The sequence below is a fragment of the Pimephales promelas genome, chromosome 1, assembly GCF_988280905.1.
Source record: "Pimephales promelas chromosome 1, fPimPro1.hap1.1, whole genome shotgun sequence".
Classification (NCBI taxonomy): Eukaryota; Metazoa; Chordata; class Actinopteri; order Cypriniformes; family Leuciscidae; genus Pimephales; species Pimephales promelas.
This window is the reverse complement of record NC_142769.1, coordinates 3,296,297-3,317,346: the sequence shown is the minus strand read 5'-3', so window position 1 is coordinate 3,317,346 and position 21,050 is coordinate 3,296,297. Positions and strand designations below refer to the sequence as shown.

Sequence of the window (21,050 nt, the reverse complement as noted above, 5' to 3'; positions counted from 1 at the left end):
ACCGATATTTCCGCTAGTTTTCTCCGTGTTTACTGTACAGCAGATTATGGACTGCTGCATTATTTGGATGATTATTTTTCCATAAATGTTTATCATCAACTTTTTTTCAGATGCATTTCCCCTGAAATGGCATGTAAAAACCCAAATAATTACATGTTGTTTGACAATCTCTTGAACAATCCCCTCCTTTCAAGTGTTGGTTCTTGGCCAAAATAAGCTTAAAAATGGACCAGACTTTAAAATAAATATTCTGATGTTATTCAGTTGAAGATCTTGTATTGTCAATGCAAGAGTCCATCACTCTGTAAAGTCTCGTCCAGCACATCTCAAAGACTTTCAGTGAGTTTAAGCTCTGGACTCATGTGTGAAAATGATTCTTCATTCCTCATAACCATGTTTTCACAGTTTGAGCCTGATGTTTCCGGTGGGTTTGTTGTCAGACTCAGAAATTAGTATATTTTTAATTATTAAAAAATGCCAGTATTTTATATGAAAAAGTTAATAATTGTATTTTCTTCAGAAAATATTTTGGTTTGACTTGTATATTTTTTTATTAGATCAGATGTTACAATGTACCCCACCTATGGGGCATGTTGTCACATTTCACTTCAATTCTTTCAGGGTAAATCAAGAAAAAAGTATACACTGTGTTAATAAAACAAAACCACATAATTGTACTAGACATGTGGTAAATTTATGTGGGGAAAAAAATATTCGCTAAACCCGAGTTAATTTGTGTAGTAGATTTACACAAATTAACAAGGTCAAAAAGTGTTACGTTGTGCCCCGCTCTCCCCTATAGGAGGCGCTATCGAGCCATTTTGCCCTGCCCAATTCTGAAACGCATATCAGATGTAAATTTTCACCAGTTCTGACGCATGTGCAAATTTTCGTGACTCTTTGTGCATATTTAGGTCCTCAAAAATGCGATTCATTTGTTGTTGAGCTGTGCTGCTGAGAACATTGGCTGCATTCAAAATCACATACTTCCCTACTATATAGTAGACGAAAAACATCACGTAGCATAAGTCTGAATTCACAGCACTCATTAAAGTGTAAAGTACCCAGATGAAGTGTGAAGTGTGCATATGATGAGCACTTTACTATCCCATGAGCCCACAGGAGAGGTTTTGTGAATGGTAGTGAAGCTGAAGAATGTTTTCTAGTTAGTAAAACTGGCGATGGTAGGTCACATATATGCTGAACCCAGATTACATTCATACTATACAGAACATTTTTTTTTAGTGCTCGAAGTAATTACTTATTAAAAAAAAAAAAAAAAGCACCTACTCAAGACAACGTGTGATTTGAGACACAGCCAAACTCTTTAGTGGTCATATAAGAGTACTGTGACACTACTTTTATTAATATTGTGAATTAGTGTTTATTTTTATTGTTTGTTTTCATGTAAATTTTTGTTGCTGTCCCTTTGTCATTTTAACCCTCAAACCGTATTCACTTTATAGCCCTTAATCCTGTAATTGTGGACAAATGTGGGCACAGAGGACTCAGGTGTGATCCTAATTTTTATTTATTATAAATATTATATCACTGTCTTCGATAAAGTTTTGTCTATCCATTTATGGTGTTTTTTTTTTTTATTTTGGGGGTATTTTTGAATTTATTTACTTCAAAAAGTACCATATTTTCTATGTAAATTATGCTTATTTTTATTTTTTTTAATTACATTAAAATATTCCAATTAGTTCTTAGAGCTAAAACCTAAAGATGAAGTGACTTTGCTGTCTTATTTTGGCTTATTTTAGAATGCTCTAAATTACAGTTTTTCCCATTCATTTCTATGGGTGCCCATTTTTGACCCAAAATACAAGATTAAGGAGGTTTTTTTTCACCCACTTAAAAACATTGTAGAATTGGGTCAAAAAAAAAATGTGTGTGTTCAGGAGGCAAACTTAGGGAAAGTAGCCAAGTCTTTTACCGCTCAGATCAAGGGAAGTATTTTTTAAAAATAATTTAAAACTATTTTGCCCACATTTGTCCAGAATATGGTTTTTAGGGTAAAATGATAGTCTCATTTAAACATGTTTGATAACATAGTACTGAATATATTTCAAAGAACACCACAGCATTCTCATGGTAAATGTTTGGAAAAAAAAAAAGGGTTTGGTATAGAGAAACAATACAAAGTGCATTTCCAGTAAGGAATATATATATATATATATATATATATATATATATATATATATATATATATTCCTTACTGGAAATGCACTTTGTATTGTTTCTCTATACCAAACCATTTTTTTTCCCCAACATTTACGAGTATATATATATATATATATATATATATATATATATATATATATATATAGGAAATAAATATACATAGACATCTCAGTAATTCATCATCATATTTATTTCAAGGTGTGCTAGAATTGTCCACATTAACTGTATTTAACAATAAAACACTAAACCTTTAAATCATTTAGATCACATAAAAAGGTTTAGAAGCATTTAACTATGCCTGTTTTTCAGCCCTGTACTCCTAATGATATACTTAGAAAAGCAATGATTTGGTAAACAGTTGGTTCATATGTTCTGATCTGAGGTAGGGCTGGTATGTTTTGTGGCACATTAAAAAAATTGGATACCTGAGCCAGAAAAGTAAAAAGGCACTGGTGGAGAAAAAGTGCAGTGTCTTAAAAACCTTTAAGTAGAGCAAACACATCCCTTTAAATAAATAAATCAAAGTCAAAGATGTTCCTTGACTCAATTGAAATAGAAAAAAAATAGACTTAGAATAAAAAAAAACATAATCACAATAAAAGGCTACAGTGCCTGTCGAAGTGGCTGTTGCCGTTTAAGTTTTTAACCGTAGCAAGGCAACATGAAGCATGATTGGTCCACTTGATTGCACCAGTTAGACATTGTATTGCTTTTGATACGAGTTTCCACATTTGTGAGAATTAAGAAGCTGGCACGAGACCTTCATTTTTATCTTAGCGAGTTCTTTTCCAGTAAACAGCAGCTACAATGAACGCCACCGCAGCGATGCACGACACGGTGCGCCATCTTGACACGCTGCGGAAAATGCCCTCCTGCAACACAGGCCAGAGAAAGCATTAGACACACACTGCATATGAACAAGACCTTTAAAGGGATTGGAATTAATTTTTGGTATGTTTTATGTTTTAGGTGTCTTTGTTTCCGCAGTATTTTCAATTTTGATATTTTTAGGTCAAACCGTTCATCTCTATCAGTCATGTAATGGAGGTCTATGGTCACCACCTTAAAGAGCATGCACAGACAAGTCCAAATTAAACATGATTTAATGACTCGTAAATGTAAGTACACATTGATGGCCTGAGACACGAAACGAGCGGTTTGTGTGAGAAAACGAACAGTATTTATATCGTTTTTACCTCTTGTAATCACAGCCACGTCCAAGTGATCTGAGGGCGCGGGCGCTTTAAATACTAAAAACGATATAAATACTGTTCGTTTTCTCACACAAACCGCTCGTTTCGTGTCTTAGGCCATCAATGTGTACTTACATTTACGAGTCATTAAATCATGTTTAATTTGGACTTCTCTGTGCATGCTCTTTGAGGTGGTGACCATAGACCTCCATTATATGACTGACAGACTAGAACGGTTTGACCTAAAAATATCAAAACTGCGGAAACAAAGACACTACATCTTGGATGCCCTTGAGGTAAGATAAAACATACCAAAAATGAATTTCAAAGTGAACTATGCCTATCAAATGAAGGATTTCTTTGTTGCATGGATATGGAGGTGCTAAAGAGATTAGAGTGTGACACTTGTGAATGATGACTTCTATTAAGGGATGGGAATTGTAATAAAGGTGATGTAGTTTCTGTGATGCTAGGCATTACAAAGGTACATCATATATAGGCAAACATGTGCTTGTGAAGGAATGTCTCAACAGGTAAAAGTAGACTACTTTCATTAAACATCCAACTTAAAAATATATCGCTGGCCGATAATATAGTATAAATGATGCAACGATAAGCTATCAAGCAGCTGAGATTTGTTATAAAGCAATTATCACTTTAGGTTAGTGTTCTGTATTAATGCAGGTAAAGCTGGATATACTTTCAGGAGTTGTAGGTTGGAGATATTCATGATATTGAGGATTATGAAATCTTTAATTGTTGGATCAATTTATAGCAATTTGGTGTTTTGACAAGCCTAATGCCTGTTTCACACATACTCCATGTGCAGTGTGTGTGCTGTGTGTGTGGTACAGGAGCAGCACGAGCTATGGTGCTTTCACAAACTGATATGTGGCTGAACCACAAACACAACCGTTATTCATTATTTTTTTTACCTTTCAAATCACTATTTTTTATTTTCAGAATTAATAATTTTTTTTTAAAGTTGTCAGCATTGCGATTCTATTTGTGCACATTAGTTACAGATCTACATTTTTTCAGATAGAATACATTTAAAAACAAGTATTATTCAGTGCATTACTTCTATATAGATTTATATATATTTAAGTTGCTCAAGCAAGTGGCAAAACATTTAACGTACTTATGTTAATATTGTACGGAAGCGTATTGCATTCACTTTAAGAAAAAAATCTACTCTGTTAATTATCTCAGAATTACGAGATCATTTTTCATGAGAAAAAAAATTTTGTTCGGTTTATCTGAATTAACGAGTTAATTATCTCAAAATTACGAGAATTTTTCACGGGAAAAAAGTTTTTTTCTGAATTAATGACTTGATTTTCTCAAAAATTAGGAGTAACTCATTTATTCATAAAAACTGAGTGAATTTTTTTTCATGAAACATTATCTCGTAATTCAGAGATATTTAACTCGTTAATTCAGAAAACAGAGCAAAAACTTTTTTCCATGAAAAATAATCTCGTTATTCTGAGATAATTAACTCGTTAACTCAGAAAACAGAGCAAAAACTTTTATTCCATGAAAAATGATCTCATAATTCTGAGATAATTAACTCGTTAATTCAGAAAAACAGAGCAAAACTTTTTTCCATGAAAATTCTCGTAATTCTGAGATAATTAACTCATTAATTCAGTAAAACAGAGCAAAAACTTTTTTCCATGAAAATTTATCTCGTTATTCTGAGATAATTAACTAGTTAATTTAGAAAAACAGAGCAAAAACTTTTTCCCATGAAACATTATCTGGTAATTCTGAGATAATTAACTTGTTAATTCAGAAAAACAGAGCAAAAACTTTTTCCCATGAAACATTATCTCGTAATTCTGAGATAATTAACTCGTTAATTTAGAAAAACAGAGCAAAAACTTTTTCCCATGAAACATTATCTGGTAATTCTGAGATAATTAACTCGTTAATTCAAAAAAACAGAGCAAAAAAATTTTTCCATGAAAATTTATCTCGTTATTCTGAGATAATTAACTTGTTAATTCAGAAAAACAGAGCAAAAACTTTTTTTCCATGAAAATGTATCTCGTTATTCTGAGATAATTAACTAGTTAATTTAGAAAAACAGAGCAAAAACTTTTTTCTATGAAAATTTATCTCGTTATTCTGAGATAATTAACTCGTTAATTCAGAAAACAGAGCAAAAACTTTTTTCCATGAAACATTCTCATAATTCTGAGATAATTAACTCGTTAATTCAGAAAAACAGAGCAAAAACTTTTTTCCATGAAAAATTCTCGTAATTCTGAGATAATTAACTCGTTAATTCAGAAAACAGAGCAAAACTTTTATTCCATGAAAAATGATCTCATAATTCTGAGATAATTGACTCGTTAATTAAAAAAAACAGAGTAGTTTTTGTTTCCTCAGGTGAATGCAATATGCTTCCTTAATATCGCAAACATTTAAAATTAAAACATAGAACTGACAAAAACAGCCATCTCTCATACCTTTTCTTTTGTATTTAAATCTTTACAAAAGAAATATTCACAAAGAACTTGTGTTCCACCTCCAGGAAGAAACGAGCGCCATCCATTATGTCGTGTTGTTGGTTGCTTAAACCCGGGCTTAAAGTAAAGGGGGAAAATTACTGTGAAAAATATAGTACAATTTAATTAAATGCATTTATGGTGACATTAGTGCATTTTCATGTCAATTTGTGTTCTTTTTGACCATGAACCTTGTGCTGTCACTTTAAAGGTGCCATGTGAAAGAATTGAGGTTAAAATATCCAAAAAAATTTGCTACACGCATCAAAAGGATGAGAAGAAATAAGGTTGATGATGTCATTAAAAAATGACCAGTTATAGTGCTGGAGGGATATCAACCTGAATTGGCATGCTAAATTACTAGCCCCGGTCCGGCAGGTGTCGTAATACCAGTTTCGACCATGGGAGGCGGTATGCGGACCACTAGTAACTCGCACGGCTTGTGAGCGTACTTGAACCTGATGTCAACCGTGTGGAAAGTACAGCCCACTACTACATTTCAGTTCAGGGAAGAGTTCAAATAATGATTGGTCGATATTATGTATGAGGAATGCATTTTGGTAAGTTAGTTGTAGCATACTGTATCTTTCAACTGTGTTCGTGCTCTTTTACTATTAGCTAGTAGAGATTATCGGTTCACGTGCGCTAGGGATCTGTCGTGTAACATTTACAAGCGCCAAAACGGTATTTATTGTTTGAATTGCGTAAGAAAATTGACAGAATCTGCAACTCGATCTCACGGGAATTCGTACGAATTGTTACGAATTAGCCACCTCGTAAAATTCACTCGTACGAATTAGTACGATTTTGCTAAATAGTACATATTTTATGAATTAGCCAATTCGTATGAATTCGTACAAATGACCTACCCCTGACCCCGCCCCTAAACATAACCGTCACGTGGGTTTAGACAAATCCTACAAATTCGTACGAGTGAAGTCGTATGAATTAGTACGAATTAGCCACTTTTGAATCACTCGTACGAATTCGTACGAATTGGTCGTGAGATAGCGTAGGAATCTGAGAGCTGAGATTTTTTTATATATATATCATAACTAACCTGCTCCATCTAGTCTGTCGTCTCCGTGTCCTTTTCTGTGCGTGACAAAATTGATGTGTGGCGTGAGAGCGTGTGAAAAGTGTCAATTGCGTGTCTCGCGGTGAATTCGTGAGAGTTGACAGCTCTGAATGGCGCTAGCTTGGTCAACATCTGTCAAATTAATGCAAACTAAAACAATAAAAATGTAATATGAACAAAACGAATACCGTTAAACTTTTATTTTCCCATATCGTCGAAATGCGCCGGCTTGTATTTGAGACAGGCGTCTATGAGACGGCCTTTATAATTTAGTGTTCAGATGTTGTTCATTGAGTCTCTAATCTCTAAAAATCTCCAAAAGCTCCACGTGAAACTGCGGTCTTCCTACCTTTAACTATCGTGTAAATTGATTTGATTAATATGCGCGGGGGAGAGAGAGCAAGACAGCGCTCGCTCGTGTTGTTTGAAGAAGTGAGAGTGCACTGCCCCCATCTGGTAGGGAATATGGAGTATGATTTGATTTTTTTTTTTTTGACACAAGGCACCTTTAATATATACGCTGGAACGCTAGAACCAAGCTAGAACCAGTTAACATGGGTGTGGGAATAAATACACACCGCATACAGAGTATGTGTGAAACAGGCGGAATTAATATTTGGTATTGTGCATAAAAGATGCATATAAATGACAGGGTTAAAATTTCAGGCTAAGGGCTATAAGATTATACTTAAAAATAACATGTTGCACATAGTATATTATATTTTTAGTTCCCTAATGTGCTACCCATAGTGTCAAGGAACGAAAAACCCCTCCACTGACTATAGTCAAAGTATAATAATGTCAGTAATAATTAAAGCTGCGAGCAGCATTTATCGGTGTTCAAGCAGTTCAGGCCTTTAAGCACAAAATCATCAAAAGGCATTCAATTTTATTTAACATGCATTTATCCACCGACATAATAGATGTAAAACACCATTTACAATCAATACTGGCAATTTAACATTGGAAATACATGGTTTTAAAGCTTTTTAACAGTTATAGCGCCACCTATGGTCCGATCTCCATGAAACTGTGACATATGACATATGCTCATCAATTTTTGTGAAATTCTGAGTTTTCCTTTAGGATTTATATGATTTTGGGTGCATTTTGTCCCACCCCTTTTGTAAACGACCCTGTTATAGCCAATCAAAAGCAAAATTTCGACTTTTTTTTCAATAATTACTGATCTAGAGAGTCCAAAGAATAGGCCTAGACTGGTTTGGTTCCAATCGGGCTCATACTCTGATAGGTTCTCCTCAATTTGAGGGCCTCTAGGCCTTACGGTTTGGACCTTTTTGACGATTATAGCGCCACCTATGATCCGATCCTCACGAAACTTTGCATGCTTCCTAACCATGTTAGGACACATATGCTCATCGATTTTTGTGAAGTTGTGACTTTGTAGGGGGGATTTACTGGCTTTTGACTGAATTTTGCCACAGACCACTATCTAAATGACCCTGTTACAGCCAACCAAATGCAAAATTTCTACTTTTTTGCGATAATTATTTTTCTAGAGAGTCCAGAGAATAGGCCTAGACTGGTTTGGTCCTGACTGGGCAAAAAACGAGGGACTAGTTCGCAAAAGTGGGTTTTGGACAAAAACCGAAATAACAATTGTTTTTTTGCTCCAAATGGAAATCCGAGATATACATCTTGTCCGTCTTTAGCCAGGGATTACAGTGAAGCTAAGTCAAACGGTCTAGGAGTTATGAGCAATTTAGTACTTTTGGTTGCTGTAGCGCCACCTATGGGCCAATCGGGCTCATACTCTGATAGGTTCTCCTCAATTTGAGGCCCTACCATTTGACAAAGTTTCAGAGCTCCCAGCCCTTGCGGTTTGGGCTTTTTTTTTTCTTTCTAGCAAATACAATAGGTTTTAAGCACTTCGTGTTTGAACACCTAATTAATATGTTACTACACTGATTGAATTGTAATATTGGTATCACATTTCCCAGCAGTTCAATCTCTAAAATACTAAACAGCAGGTGCCTGATCCTCCTCAAATCCCCAAAAATGAAGGTCAAGCACACAAGCGTCACGTCTCCTCCCTCACTGGGTTTGCATTCTTCAGGCTCATGCTGCTTAGTGCACTGTAAATAGTCACATGTTTAGTATACGGCAGTTTCTCAGGGCCACAGTGCGCTCCCTGACTCCCGAGTGTTTGAAGTCTAAACCCTGCACCCCTTTATGATCATATGTGTGCTATTAAACTCGAGTGGCCCCGGGAAATGCAGCCAGCCCAGTGGAGGCTCTGCAGAGCACATGCGAACCCATCTTACTGATGTGTGAGAGATGAAGTGCAAAATATATATTTTTTTAAGATAAAGAGGTGTCTAGCTGTGTGCCATTCTGGGTCAGTGGGTTTGTGTGTCTGGGTATTCCTAGACGGGATGTGTCTCATGTACTTCCTGGCTCGAGTGGGTGTGTGTGTGTGTGTGTGGTGGCCCATGTCTGGCTCGACCTGTGTGGCTCCACATGGGTGGCCAGACAACACATACAAAAACAGCAACTTACCCATCCTCCTTGCTGTCTGATCCAGGCAGAAATGTTTTCCTTCATAAACTGTAAAAACCAGCTAATGATCCCCCTGATAATTTCGAAGTGGTTCTGAGTCAGGGCCTAGAGGAATGAAAAGTAATCAGGTTTTTAGACATCTGGATTATCGGAAAAAAGTAGCGCCATCCTTAAAAGGATAGTTAACTCTGTCATCAATTATTCACTCCCGTGTTGTTCCAAACCCATAAGACGTTTGTTCATCTTTGAATCAGAAATAAAGATATTTTTAAAAGTCTATTCACCCAAAAATATATCCATATTAATCAAGTGGTTTAATCCAAGTCTTGAATGGATTTAATTAAGGCTTTCATTATCATACACTGATCAACGAACATACATAGAGCCCTAAAATATGGTTCACGGAAGCTCAAGCACGCTTGCTTGATGCGTGAAAATGAACCTCATTGGTTCTTGCTGAAGCTCAAACGTGATGCGTAACATGAGAATGAACCTGATTGGTTCTGACACATCAAACAAGTACGGTTGTACTTCCGTTTACCAGATTTGAGTGCTCTAAGCACATTCACTGGTCAGTGTTTATCCATGAATAAATCGTTTCATATGAAGCAGTCATGTCTCTTTAAAAGACTTGGATTATACATATACATTTATTTTACGATCTCTTCATGAAAGCTTTGAACCGTCAGAGTTTTGGAAGAATAGACTTTAAATGGAGGGACAGAAGTCTCTCATTTGTGTTTTGAAGATTGCCAAAGGCTTACGGGTTTGGAACGACATGATGGTGAGCAGTGGTAGAATGTAACACTTACTTCGTTACTTTACTTAAGTATATTTTTCACGAATCTTTACTTTACTTAAGTAGAATAAATAGTGCATACTTTTTACTTTTACTTCGTTACATTTTGCGCAATTATTTTACTTTCTACTCCACTACATTTCTACAACTTCTGTTACATTTTCATCAGTTTTTCCCCTGCCAAAACGTAATCTGACCGTCCGTTCGTTGCACGTTTGTCTCGCCAGTGACGTTTGGTTGCCATAGATACATCAACCGAATGCGTCTCGCACGCAGTGTGTTTATCGTGCAATTTATACGCGAAAATTTGTTTTTACGTGCATAGGAAACGCACCGTGTGTAATATACGTTTGGTTAGGATTATGGCAAGCCAAGAGGTTCAGAATTACACCATAAATTAATCGTGTTTACTGCCATAGTTATTAACATATACAGTAAGGATAAGCATGGTTTATATTGCCTAATTGCAAGCTTGTTTCAGAAATAGTGAACACTTTTTTTCCATCATTATTGAACATCATTATAGGAGTATTAGGTTGAATGAGTTAGAATTAAATGTTTTATTAATGATTAGAAAATAGTCATTAAGAGAATCAATTGTTATGCAAGTACTTTTACTTTTAATACTTAAAGTACATTTAAAATCAGGTACTTTTTACTTTTTACTTAAGTATGGTTGTCATTGTGTTACTTCTACTTTTACTAAAGTAAATATTTATCTGGTTATTTGTACTTTTACTTAAGTACTGAGATTCAGTACTTCCTCCACCACTGATGGTGAGTAAACGATGCCAAGTTTCATTTTTGGGTGAATTATCCCTTTAATAAATCGTTATGCCATTAACACACTGATGCCATACCAATGCCATTGAAACATTGATTGAAGAACAAATGGTCAGTTAATTGTTTCACATTTTCAATTAAAATATTTAAAAGGTAACCTTATTTCATAAAATCTGGAAACCCTTTTTGAATTATATGAATATAGTACCACATGACCTGATTAGATAAAGATAATTTCCTAACTGTCTAACATTGTATCTCCCTTTTTCGTTTATTATTATAATTTTTTTTCTTCTTTCTTTTGTTGTTGTCGTTCTGTAGTTGTTGCTGCTGTCTTCTTTATGTTGTGTCTTATGTCAGTTATTGTATTTGAAAAAAGCTAAATAAAACGTAAAAATATATATATATATATTTAAAAGGAAACAAAATAAATCATGAACACCACAATGCCGTTTTGAAATAAAAGGCCAAATGAGAGTTTGTACCGTGTAAATGAGCCTATACGCGAGGTGAAACAGAGCCACCACGCGTCCCCAGTTGATGCCGTCATCAAAGATGCTCCTGGCCACCGTCATGAAGACGTCCTGAGCGCAGTTTGCTTGAACCGTGCTGATGAGACTGTGAGGGGAAAAGAAGTGTAGTGTATGTTATGGGGTTCACACACTCTACTACCATACTTTTTTTGAATAAAATACCATAAATGGAGGAATCAAATGAAAAAATCGTCGTGAAAAAATCGAATTTTAAAAAAAATTCTTCTTTTGTGGCCCATAAAAGAAAGCAGGCCAAATGGCTTTGTCATAATTACAGCAGAACATGCCAAAAGATAAACTGCATTATAAATGTCTGTTGCGATGTTTAATACGACAATAAACATCATTTGGTTGTATTAGCCAGGAACCACTGTTATAGCTTATAGGACAGGCTTTTGAATATATTTTGATGGATGACCTTCAAACATTTTTAAAAACCACTGCATTAGACAGAAACCCCAATTTAACTTTTGAAGGTCATCCATCAAAATATTCAAAAGCCTGTCCTATAAGCTATAACAGTGGTTACTGGCTAATACAACCAAATCCCATCAAAAACCTCATATATTCACAAAAAGACACATAAGCTGAAATAAAATGAAAAACATACTGTTGAAGCACAGCATTCCGGTTAAGGTCATCGGCTATCTTCAAAAGTTGACCTACAACCTCTTTAATATGAGGATCCTCTGTCTCCTGGGGTCTTCCTCCTAGATCCACAGGGCTCACATGCATGGATGGATCATCTACAGTAACTCGCTCAACAATATACCTGCAAGTTACAAACCAAAGAGAGAGATGCATTCATCACACAAATGCATCACCATATAATATACAGTCAAAGCAAAATGTATTCAGACACCTCTCACATTATCAGTTTATTCGCTATAGTTTAGAAAATGGTTATAAAATATGACAAGAACTCAGTTATGAAATCAGTTGATATATGTCCATCTTTCTGTTACTCTCATAAATGAATTATGTTCGATTAGATAATAACAATTTAGCTCAACCAATTATTAGGGCTTTCAAACGATTAATCGTGATTATTAATCGCCCCCAAAATAAAAGTTTGTGTTTACATATTATTTTTATATACAAATTATTTATATATAAAATATTTATATATAATATAAAATATATATAAATCTTTATATAGTTTCCAAAATAAATGTTTGTGTTTACATAATATATGTGTATAATTAAACACACACATGCATGTATGTTTAAGAAAAAAAATATTATTTATTTATAAAAATATTTATATATAATATAAATTATATATAAATCTGTATATACGTGAAAATATTTCTTAAATATATACAAGCATGTATTTGTATTTATATAAATAAAATAATTATACACAGCGCACACACATATATTATGTAAACACAAACTTTTATTTTGGATGTGATTAATCGTGATTAATCGTTTGACAGCCCTAGCAAAAACACTTCAGCAAAACTTGTTTAGGTCAAAGTGAATACCATATATTTTTAATACATTTTACTGGTAGTCACTGTATGAAGATTTTTTGGGGGGTATAATGTCACAGTTTATTTTTGCTCTCCTCACTTACATAAATGAACTATAGTGTCCTGCACCCACTAGTAAAAAAATATATCTGGTTCCTGAATACTTTTTGGTGGCGACTGTATTGATATGTAATTTTCATGAGTTTACCCTCTTAGCAGAACAGCACCCTGCTCCATGATTACATCATCCACGACATCTGCAAATAAACAACATTAAATCGAGTTCATGTGAACAATAATCTTCATAAAACTGGAGTGTGATAAAAGGAAACAAGGTTAAAGTACAGGAAGCAATCTTTGTGTGATAATGGGGTGAGATGGAATCATAAATGTGGTGAACCCTGACCTCTCAACTTCCTTTTTTGATACTGGCTGGTCGTGCCACAGGTTTATGAGAAGGTTTGCGGTGTAGTAGCCAAATTGCCTAATGTTTATTCTCACTTCCTGTCAACATGTTTAAAAGATTGGTGGTCAAATCTCATCTCAAATAGCTTTAAAACATACATTTTAATAGAGAGAATAGCCCTGTTTTATACTATAGGTATAACGACCCTTATGCTTTGATTAATTAGTTTCTGAATGTTATTAAAGTGTCTGAATGTGAATTTGTTGTAATGGATGTTTTGTTTACTAAGGACTTCTTTAAAAGTACGTAGGGGTTTTCAATCTTAGATCCCACAGATCTCAAAATATGATCAATCTTCCTAAAATGTGCTATAGTACTGCACTGTAGTATTATGTATTATTTATTGATTTATTTATATCGATTTATCTATGTTTTCAGAATTTCTTTATAATTTAATGTCTAAAGACCAATAAAGCTGATAGTCCGGTCCTTGATTCTGATCAATCATACACCTGTGACATCATTACATCGGTATTGTGAGTATTTCAGCAAAAAAGTAACTGTTTATTACTCATATAATGAAGTATGAGTGACCCCTGCTGGAGTTATGCTGCATCCTTCACCTTTAATTCTGAGACTACAGCATTTCATTCATCATTCACCTTTAATTCTGAAATAATCGATAGCATTTAAGTACGAGATGTGAATCTGATTGGTTGGACCGAGTGAACGAATGCCTCCTTTTCATGAATTTTTGGGTAAAATGCTTATGATGCCTCAACAGTATTTCTAGAGTTTCTTTGGCCCTGTTTACATCTGGTATTAAGATGTGTTTTGGTCGATCGGATCAGAAGTAGACGAGTGAAACACATTCCCGTTTACACCTGGTGTTTTAATCCGTCTCTTCTGTCCACTTTCCAACACTTCTGTCCTGATTTCTTCATGGGGAGGGTCTATGTGTGGGTAAATGTATGGGCTTTATCAGATCTTTCGATCTAATGGACGAAATAAACTTGTGCAAATTACATGAACGTGACCGGAGACGGCGGAAAAACATTAAGAGCATCAGCTTTAATTTCTGCTCTGACCGCCTCAAGACCAGCCGAACGCTGTGAGTGTGTGTTAGGAATAGTGAGAGAACATTGTGTTTGGTACGTTTTACATCTTTAAACCAAACTTGGGTCTTCAGTCGACAAAGTTTAAGTCCTGTCTGGCTAGCGCACTTCCCATGATGTTCACAACTTCACACATTAGATCAGTACAGTGAGAGAAGACGGTCTTTTGTGGCTGTTTGAACACATTTGATCACATGAGCGTGTACACTACGAAAGCAATCTGGATAAAAGTGAGCGGGAAAAGTCCCATGCTATTACATTGTTGTACATGTCACATACATACATATCCTCTGAAAAAAAAACCTGTTTAGGGTTGTAATTGTGCTTGAGACAATAAAATCAAAGAAGGTGCGCTTCAGTTTTAAAAGTGCGAAAGTAAACGTAATATTTATTTGACAACTGTTTTACAATAGAAATGTTAAACAATTGTCAGAAAACACCCATTTTTTTTATTGAAAATATAGCCTAGGCTTTCATTTACGTCATTTATGTTACCTATTCATATCTAATGTGACGATGTTTTTAAGATGTAATGATTTAGAATGCATGTTAAACTGACATCTTCTAAACGTCTATTTGACATCTGACAGGAAACGTCCTATAGACATATTGCAGATGAGCAAACACTCCATACGTCTTCCAGATGTAAACATCAAATAGACTTGCGCTATATTATGTAATAAACACAAACTTTTATTTTGGGTGCGATTAATCGTAATTAGCTTAATCTTTGCACAGTGACAGCCCTAATTAAAATATATATTTTTGCTTATTTTAATGCTTGTTTTGTCTTGCATTTATGTAGATCATCTAGTCATCTTGAATGTTTGCTAAGACCCCCTGTTTGAGAACCAAAATATAATAATAATAATAATAATAATAATAATAATAATAATCAAAGAACTATAAATCACAACCTCTTACTCAAACGTCTTTGTCTCCGAGACTGTTTTCACTTGGTTTAGATTGTATCTCTCTAAATCGCTACCAGTTTGTGGTTTCAGGTCTGAGATTGTCTCTGATCCTACTGGTGTCCATCAGGGTTCAATTTTAGGCCCCTTACTTTTTAGCATTTATCTAGGCCCTATTTCCTCTTGGATTGCTCTTAACATCACTCAGGCTTAATTATCACTTCTGCAGAGGATAATCAGATTTATATTCACTGTAAGCCTGGTAAAAACGTGAATTGCGTAATGGTGTAAAAAAAAAAAAAAAAAAAAAAGGAGGGTCACTACACAAATGAAAAGCGAATACTCTATTTTGACAGGATAGAAAACCCCCAATAAGCCACGACATAGGCTATACGTCAGACACTATTTAGGTAGCTATGACATCAGAGGAAGTTCCATAATGAATTATATTTTAATATGCAAGCGATTTCCTGCAAGCTGTTTCTTGCTCATTGTGGTAATTGCTCATAATGGTAATAAAAACATATCTAAATAGGAAGTTCCATAATAATTGAAACGAAACGTCAGAAGGCTAAACACGAAATACAATAAACTCATTAAACTGAAAATAACCATAATCATCAACGGAATATAGCCTAGTCAGCCTAGTATTTAACCTTATTAAGATTCAGAGCCTTCTTCAGTTCTGGTCAAGTCACCGTCGAAGAAAAGTGTGACGTCACGCCTAGTTCAAAGAGCTAAATATGCTTGGCTAGTTCTCAAAACTCACTCTAATTCGTTTAAAAGTTGTACCTTGTCGTCTTACCTTCACCACCCGTTGCCCCCTTCGGCTCGTTTTCGTCTGTCCTCTCCCCATTGTTGGCATCTGCCATGGTTTTATTCGGCGCAAACACCGACCGGCTCAACTAGGTTAATAGCTTTGCTAACTAGCCAGAGCAGCCTAACAATGTCTGAATCCGCTAAATTCGCAGATTCCAACAAAACACAACATAATCTAGTCGCGTTATCGACGCTTGTGGTTATATGTCCTCTTCGTGTATACCATTAGAATGATATAACATGATATGAAAGTTTTAGAAAGTGGCTAAGAAGAGCTCCACCAATCCATAGGAACGCGTTAAAGCCGTGGAAACAACGCGGAAATGGAGATGGTCATAATAGCCTATAATGTGAGCTTGTGCCAAGATTAAACCACAAGCATTCATCTTCCCGTTATAATTGTGTTACACTGTACACATCAATCAAGATGGTGCAATTCTGTCTAATCACTCAATTGTGTAAGTTTTTATTTTCTCGGTTTAGAAAAAAGTACAGAATGACATCTTTACAGAAAATAAACAGGTAGTTTTATTAGAATCAGAATGATATTCAATGTCTTGGTGGAGCTTCCATAGGCCTACATAGAAAATAATAATAATAAAGATAATAAAATTACAAACATAGCACACATACATCTGCATCACTTCATCTAGAAAGCATTTGCTGTAGGCTACTATCTGATCTAAGATGTCATTTTAACATACATTAAATCATTACATCTTAAAAGATATCTTCTAAACGTCTATTTGACATCGGACAGAAAACGTCCTATAGACGTATTGCAGATGAGCAAACCCTCTAAAAATAGATGTAAACACATCAAATAAACGTCTCTTGATGTACGTGTGCTATCAGGGAAATCATAATACAATAGGACAAGACAACGAGCACACGATATAAGCTAAATTTGCATACAAAATCTGCAAACAAAAATTATATATAGGTCTACAGATACAATTATGCAGAATAATAGTGTGCTGTCCTATTGCATAGCACACGTAGGCCTACATCACAGAGACTTCTAGTGTGTTTACATCTGGAAGACGTATTTTCAGAGTGTTTGCTCATACGTCTAGGACGTTTCCTGTCCGATGTGAAATAGACGTTTAGAAGATGTCTTTAAGATGTAATGTTAATGATTTAGTATCTATGTTAAACTGACATCTTAAAGATGTCTATCAGAGTAAACAGCAGATTCTTTCCAGATGAAATGATCTTTAACAGACATCTTGCAGACGTACGTGTACTATCTTTTGGGTTTGTGGGGTCTATCACGCCATCCATCAATCCATCATCTTATTTATTCATTTATTCATTCATTATAATATTCATAGAGGGTGTGAGATCCATCTATCTATCAGTCATCCCAGATAGCACAAGTCTATTTGATGTGATGTTTACATATTTTTAAGAGTGTTTGCTCATCTGCAAATACGTCTATAAGACGTTTCCTGTCAGATATCAAATAGACGTTTAGTTTAGAAGATGTCAGTTTAACATGCATTCTAAATCATTACATCTTAAAGACATCTTCTAAACGTCTATTTGACATCTCACAGGAAACGTCCAATAGACGTATTACAGATGAGCAAACACTCTTAAAAATACGTCTTCCAGATGTAAACATCACATCAAATAGACTTGAGCTATCTGGGATCCATCAGTTTTATTTATTTATTTTGGTTGGTTCATTTGTTGGAGATTTATCTTTATTAATCCCCTGTATATTTTATATTATAGCTGATGCTGGACATGTTTCCTCTTCTGAAAGAGTGAATGTTTTTAAGATGTGATCTGCTATTAGAGTCCAAAGACTGTAACGAACATAATGCACCACCAGATGTCACTATCAAACTGAGTAAATGCGAGCATAGCGTCAGTTTTCTATGAGCCTATAGCATTTAGCAATCTGAGCAAGGGGATAGGTCATTTACAAAAAAATATACCTATGTATTGTTGCCAAATTACATGTTTTTACTTGTGAGTTGCAGACCTTACCATTACAGAAAGTAAGATAGTTGCTTTCCACTTTGGAATAGTAACTCGTTCTATGTCATGACAATTTCTTCCTCACCTCAACAGGAGCAGCGCTCTCATAATAAACCTCCAGCTTATGGGCTAAAGCCCAGCCCTGGCCACTAGATCCATTAGGCTTCAGGCTCAGCCAAACCAATGCACTCAGTTTGAGTAGAGGCCTGGATAGGTGTCTCTAACCGCTCGATTACCTTCACAAAAGAAAGATGATAGAAGTGAAGGAAAAGAATCCAGCCTTCAACTTGTATGCTGTAAAAACATCACCTTTCATTTAGACTGGCCACATATCTCATGGTCAGTTTTTTTTTTTTATTTGTAACATTTAATGTACAATTATATATTAAGTAAAATGTACTTTGTTTCCGCAGTAGTTTCAATTTTGATATTTTTAGGCCGAACCGTTCATGTCTTTCACTCATATAATGGAGGTCTATGGTCACCACCTCAAAGAGCATGCACAGCGAAGTCCAAATTAAACATGATTTAATGACTCGTAAATGTAAGTACACATTGATGGCCTAAGAGAAGAAACGAGCGGTTTGTGTGAGAAAACGAACAGTGTTTATATTGTTTTTACCTCTTGTAATCACAGCCACGTCCAAGTGATCTGAGGGTGCGGGCGCTTTGTGGCTGTGTTTACAAGAGGTAAACATTGATATAAATACTGTTTTCGTTATCTCACACAAACCGCTCGTTTCGTGTCTTAGGCCATCTTACATTTACGAGTCATTAAATCATGTTTAATTTGGACTTCTCTGTGCATGCTCTTTGAGGTGGTGACCATAGACCTCCATTAAAATAAAATATCAAAATTGAAAATACTGTGGAAACAAAGACACCTACATCTTGGATGCCCTTGAGGTAAGCTAAAACATACAAAAATTTAATTTCTAAGTGAACTATCCCTTTAATGCGTTTCAGTTAAATAAGTGTGAATGCTGCCATCTGAACACTTGTCGCACCATGCGAGTGGACCGAGACTGAAAAGATGAGTCTTGATCCGCATCCAAACAAACACTTGCATGGTCAGAGTGCAAAAACAGGACATGATGTCACAAAATGCAACCCTAAAAAGGACAGATCAAAACGTTCTTGTCTGTCAGTCATATAATGGAGGTCTATGGTCACCACCTCAAAGAGCATGCACAGAGAAGTCCAAATTAAACATGATTTATTGACTTGTAAATGTAAGTACTCATTGATGGCCTAAGACACGAAACGAGCGGTTTGCGTGAGAAAACGAACAGTATTTATATCGTAACCAGCCACACCCTCAGATCACTCGGACGTGGCTGTGATTACAAGAGGTAAAAACGATATAAATACTGTTCATTTTCTCACACAAACCGCTCGTTTCGTGTCTTAGGCCATCAGTGTGTACTTACATTTACGAGTCATTAAATCATGTTTAATTTGGACTTCTCTGTGCATGCTCTTTGAGGTGGTGACCATAGACCTCAATTAAATGACTGGCAGACACGAACGGTTTGACCTAAAAATATCAAAATTGAAACTACTTTGGAAACAAAGACACCTACATCTTGGATGCCCTTGAGGTAAGATAAAACATACCAAAAAGTTATTTCAAAGTGAACTATCCCTTTAACAGAGCAATCACACCAGAGTCCTAAAATCCCATTGTGGAAGATCTGATCTGCACATGCATCATATGATCCCTTAATATTTCAGAAAGCAATTAACAAATTAAGTTATTTATTTATAAACACATGATACAGGAATAGAACGTAAAAAAAAGATTAATTGAATAAGAGGGCAGTTAGATCAATGAGTGTTTTTCTGTGACCTCCCTGAGAGAAAAACATCCTCCCCAGCACACAGGATGTACAAGCTCTCCCTAAAAAAAATTCCCAACTTAGTAACTTAGTCCCACGACGGCCAGTCCTCAGCATTTCCTTAACCATAACTGTTACCATTACACACACACACACACACTGCCTTGAGCCAAGGTTAGAAACGATGCTGTTGGTCATCACAGTCCCTGAGATTTATGGGAGGGGATGTTCTGGACAGTTAATGGAAAGGATATTTCTCTTTGTTCTTGGTGTAGACCCTTCATCTTCAAATGATCTGGAGTCTCCAATTGACCCTCAGTTTACTTGACTTGCCTGAGCCTGTGAGAAAATATTCAGACCATCCTAAGAACAACTAGGCTGCGTGACAAGCCTTCACTTTGACTGTTTTGGGATGGATTGCAAGCTGATCCTCCAGCCTGTTTCAATTTAAGCTGAGAATTGTGACAGGAAATACGGGGATACGAGGAAGTGGTCAGTGTATGGGAACTTGTTAATGGAACTGTTTTAGATTGGGGTGAGTAATGGACATACATTTCCCATGGAGAGTGCATTACCACTATCACAATGTTTATAGTTCATAATTAATTGGGGGTCGACAACAATTTCTGAGATCTCATTCTCAGTGCACGCAGGCCCAAAATGATGATGTCCAAACAATTTGGCATATTTTAGTGTTATAATCAAAAATAAAATGATTGACTTCTACTGCACAATATGTTCACAAAATCTATAACTATTTTTTTATATATATTATCTTGGAATAAAGGGTGAAGATGACGATTTCTTTGTAAAGTAGTGCAACATTTTGGCCCAGACACAGTCCTCCTTCATCACCACTAGTTCTATGATGTTGGATTGGTGTGTGTG

At 35.4% G+C, this 21,050-nt stretch overlaps 2 protein-coding genes across 5 annotated transcripts in view; one reads left to right on the top strand and one right to left on the bottom strand.

Moving 5' to 3' along the window:
- The window catches only part of ano1a (anoctamin 1, calcium activated chloride channel a), a 190,804-nt gene that overhangs the window by 99,270 nt on the left and 70,484 nt on the right, over positions 1–21,050 (top strand). The gene's annotated exons all lie outside the window — the stretch shown is intronic.
- On the bottom strand, positions 2,356–16,680 carry LOC120492712 (apoptosis regulator BAX). Of its 2 annotated transcripts, XM_039690945.2 has the most exons (7): positions 16,322–16,680; positions 13,293–13,341; positions 12,220–12,381; positions 11,562–11,694; positions 9,495–9,599; positions 5,858–5,974; positions 2,356–3,059 (listed from the first exon to the last, which is right to left on the bottom strand). In XM_039690945.2, exons 1-7 carry the CDS (start codon positions 16,386–16,388, stop codon positions 2,961–2,963), a joined length of 732 nt encoding a protein of 243 aa, XP_039546879.2. In that variant the 5' UTR covers positions 16,389–16,680; the 3' UTR covers positions 2,356–2,960. The 2 variants fall into 2 exon arrangements, with proteins under 2 accessions (XP_039546879.2, XP_039546880.2); XM_039690946.2 differs by lacking the exon at positions 5,858–5,974 and having other exon boundaries at positions 16,322–16,677.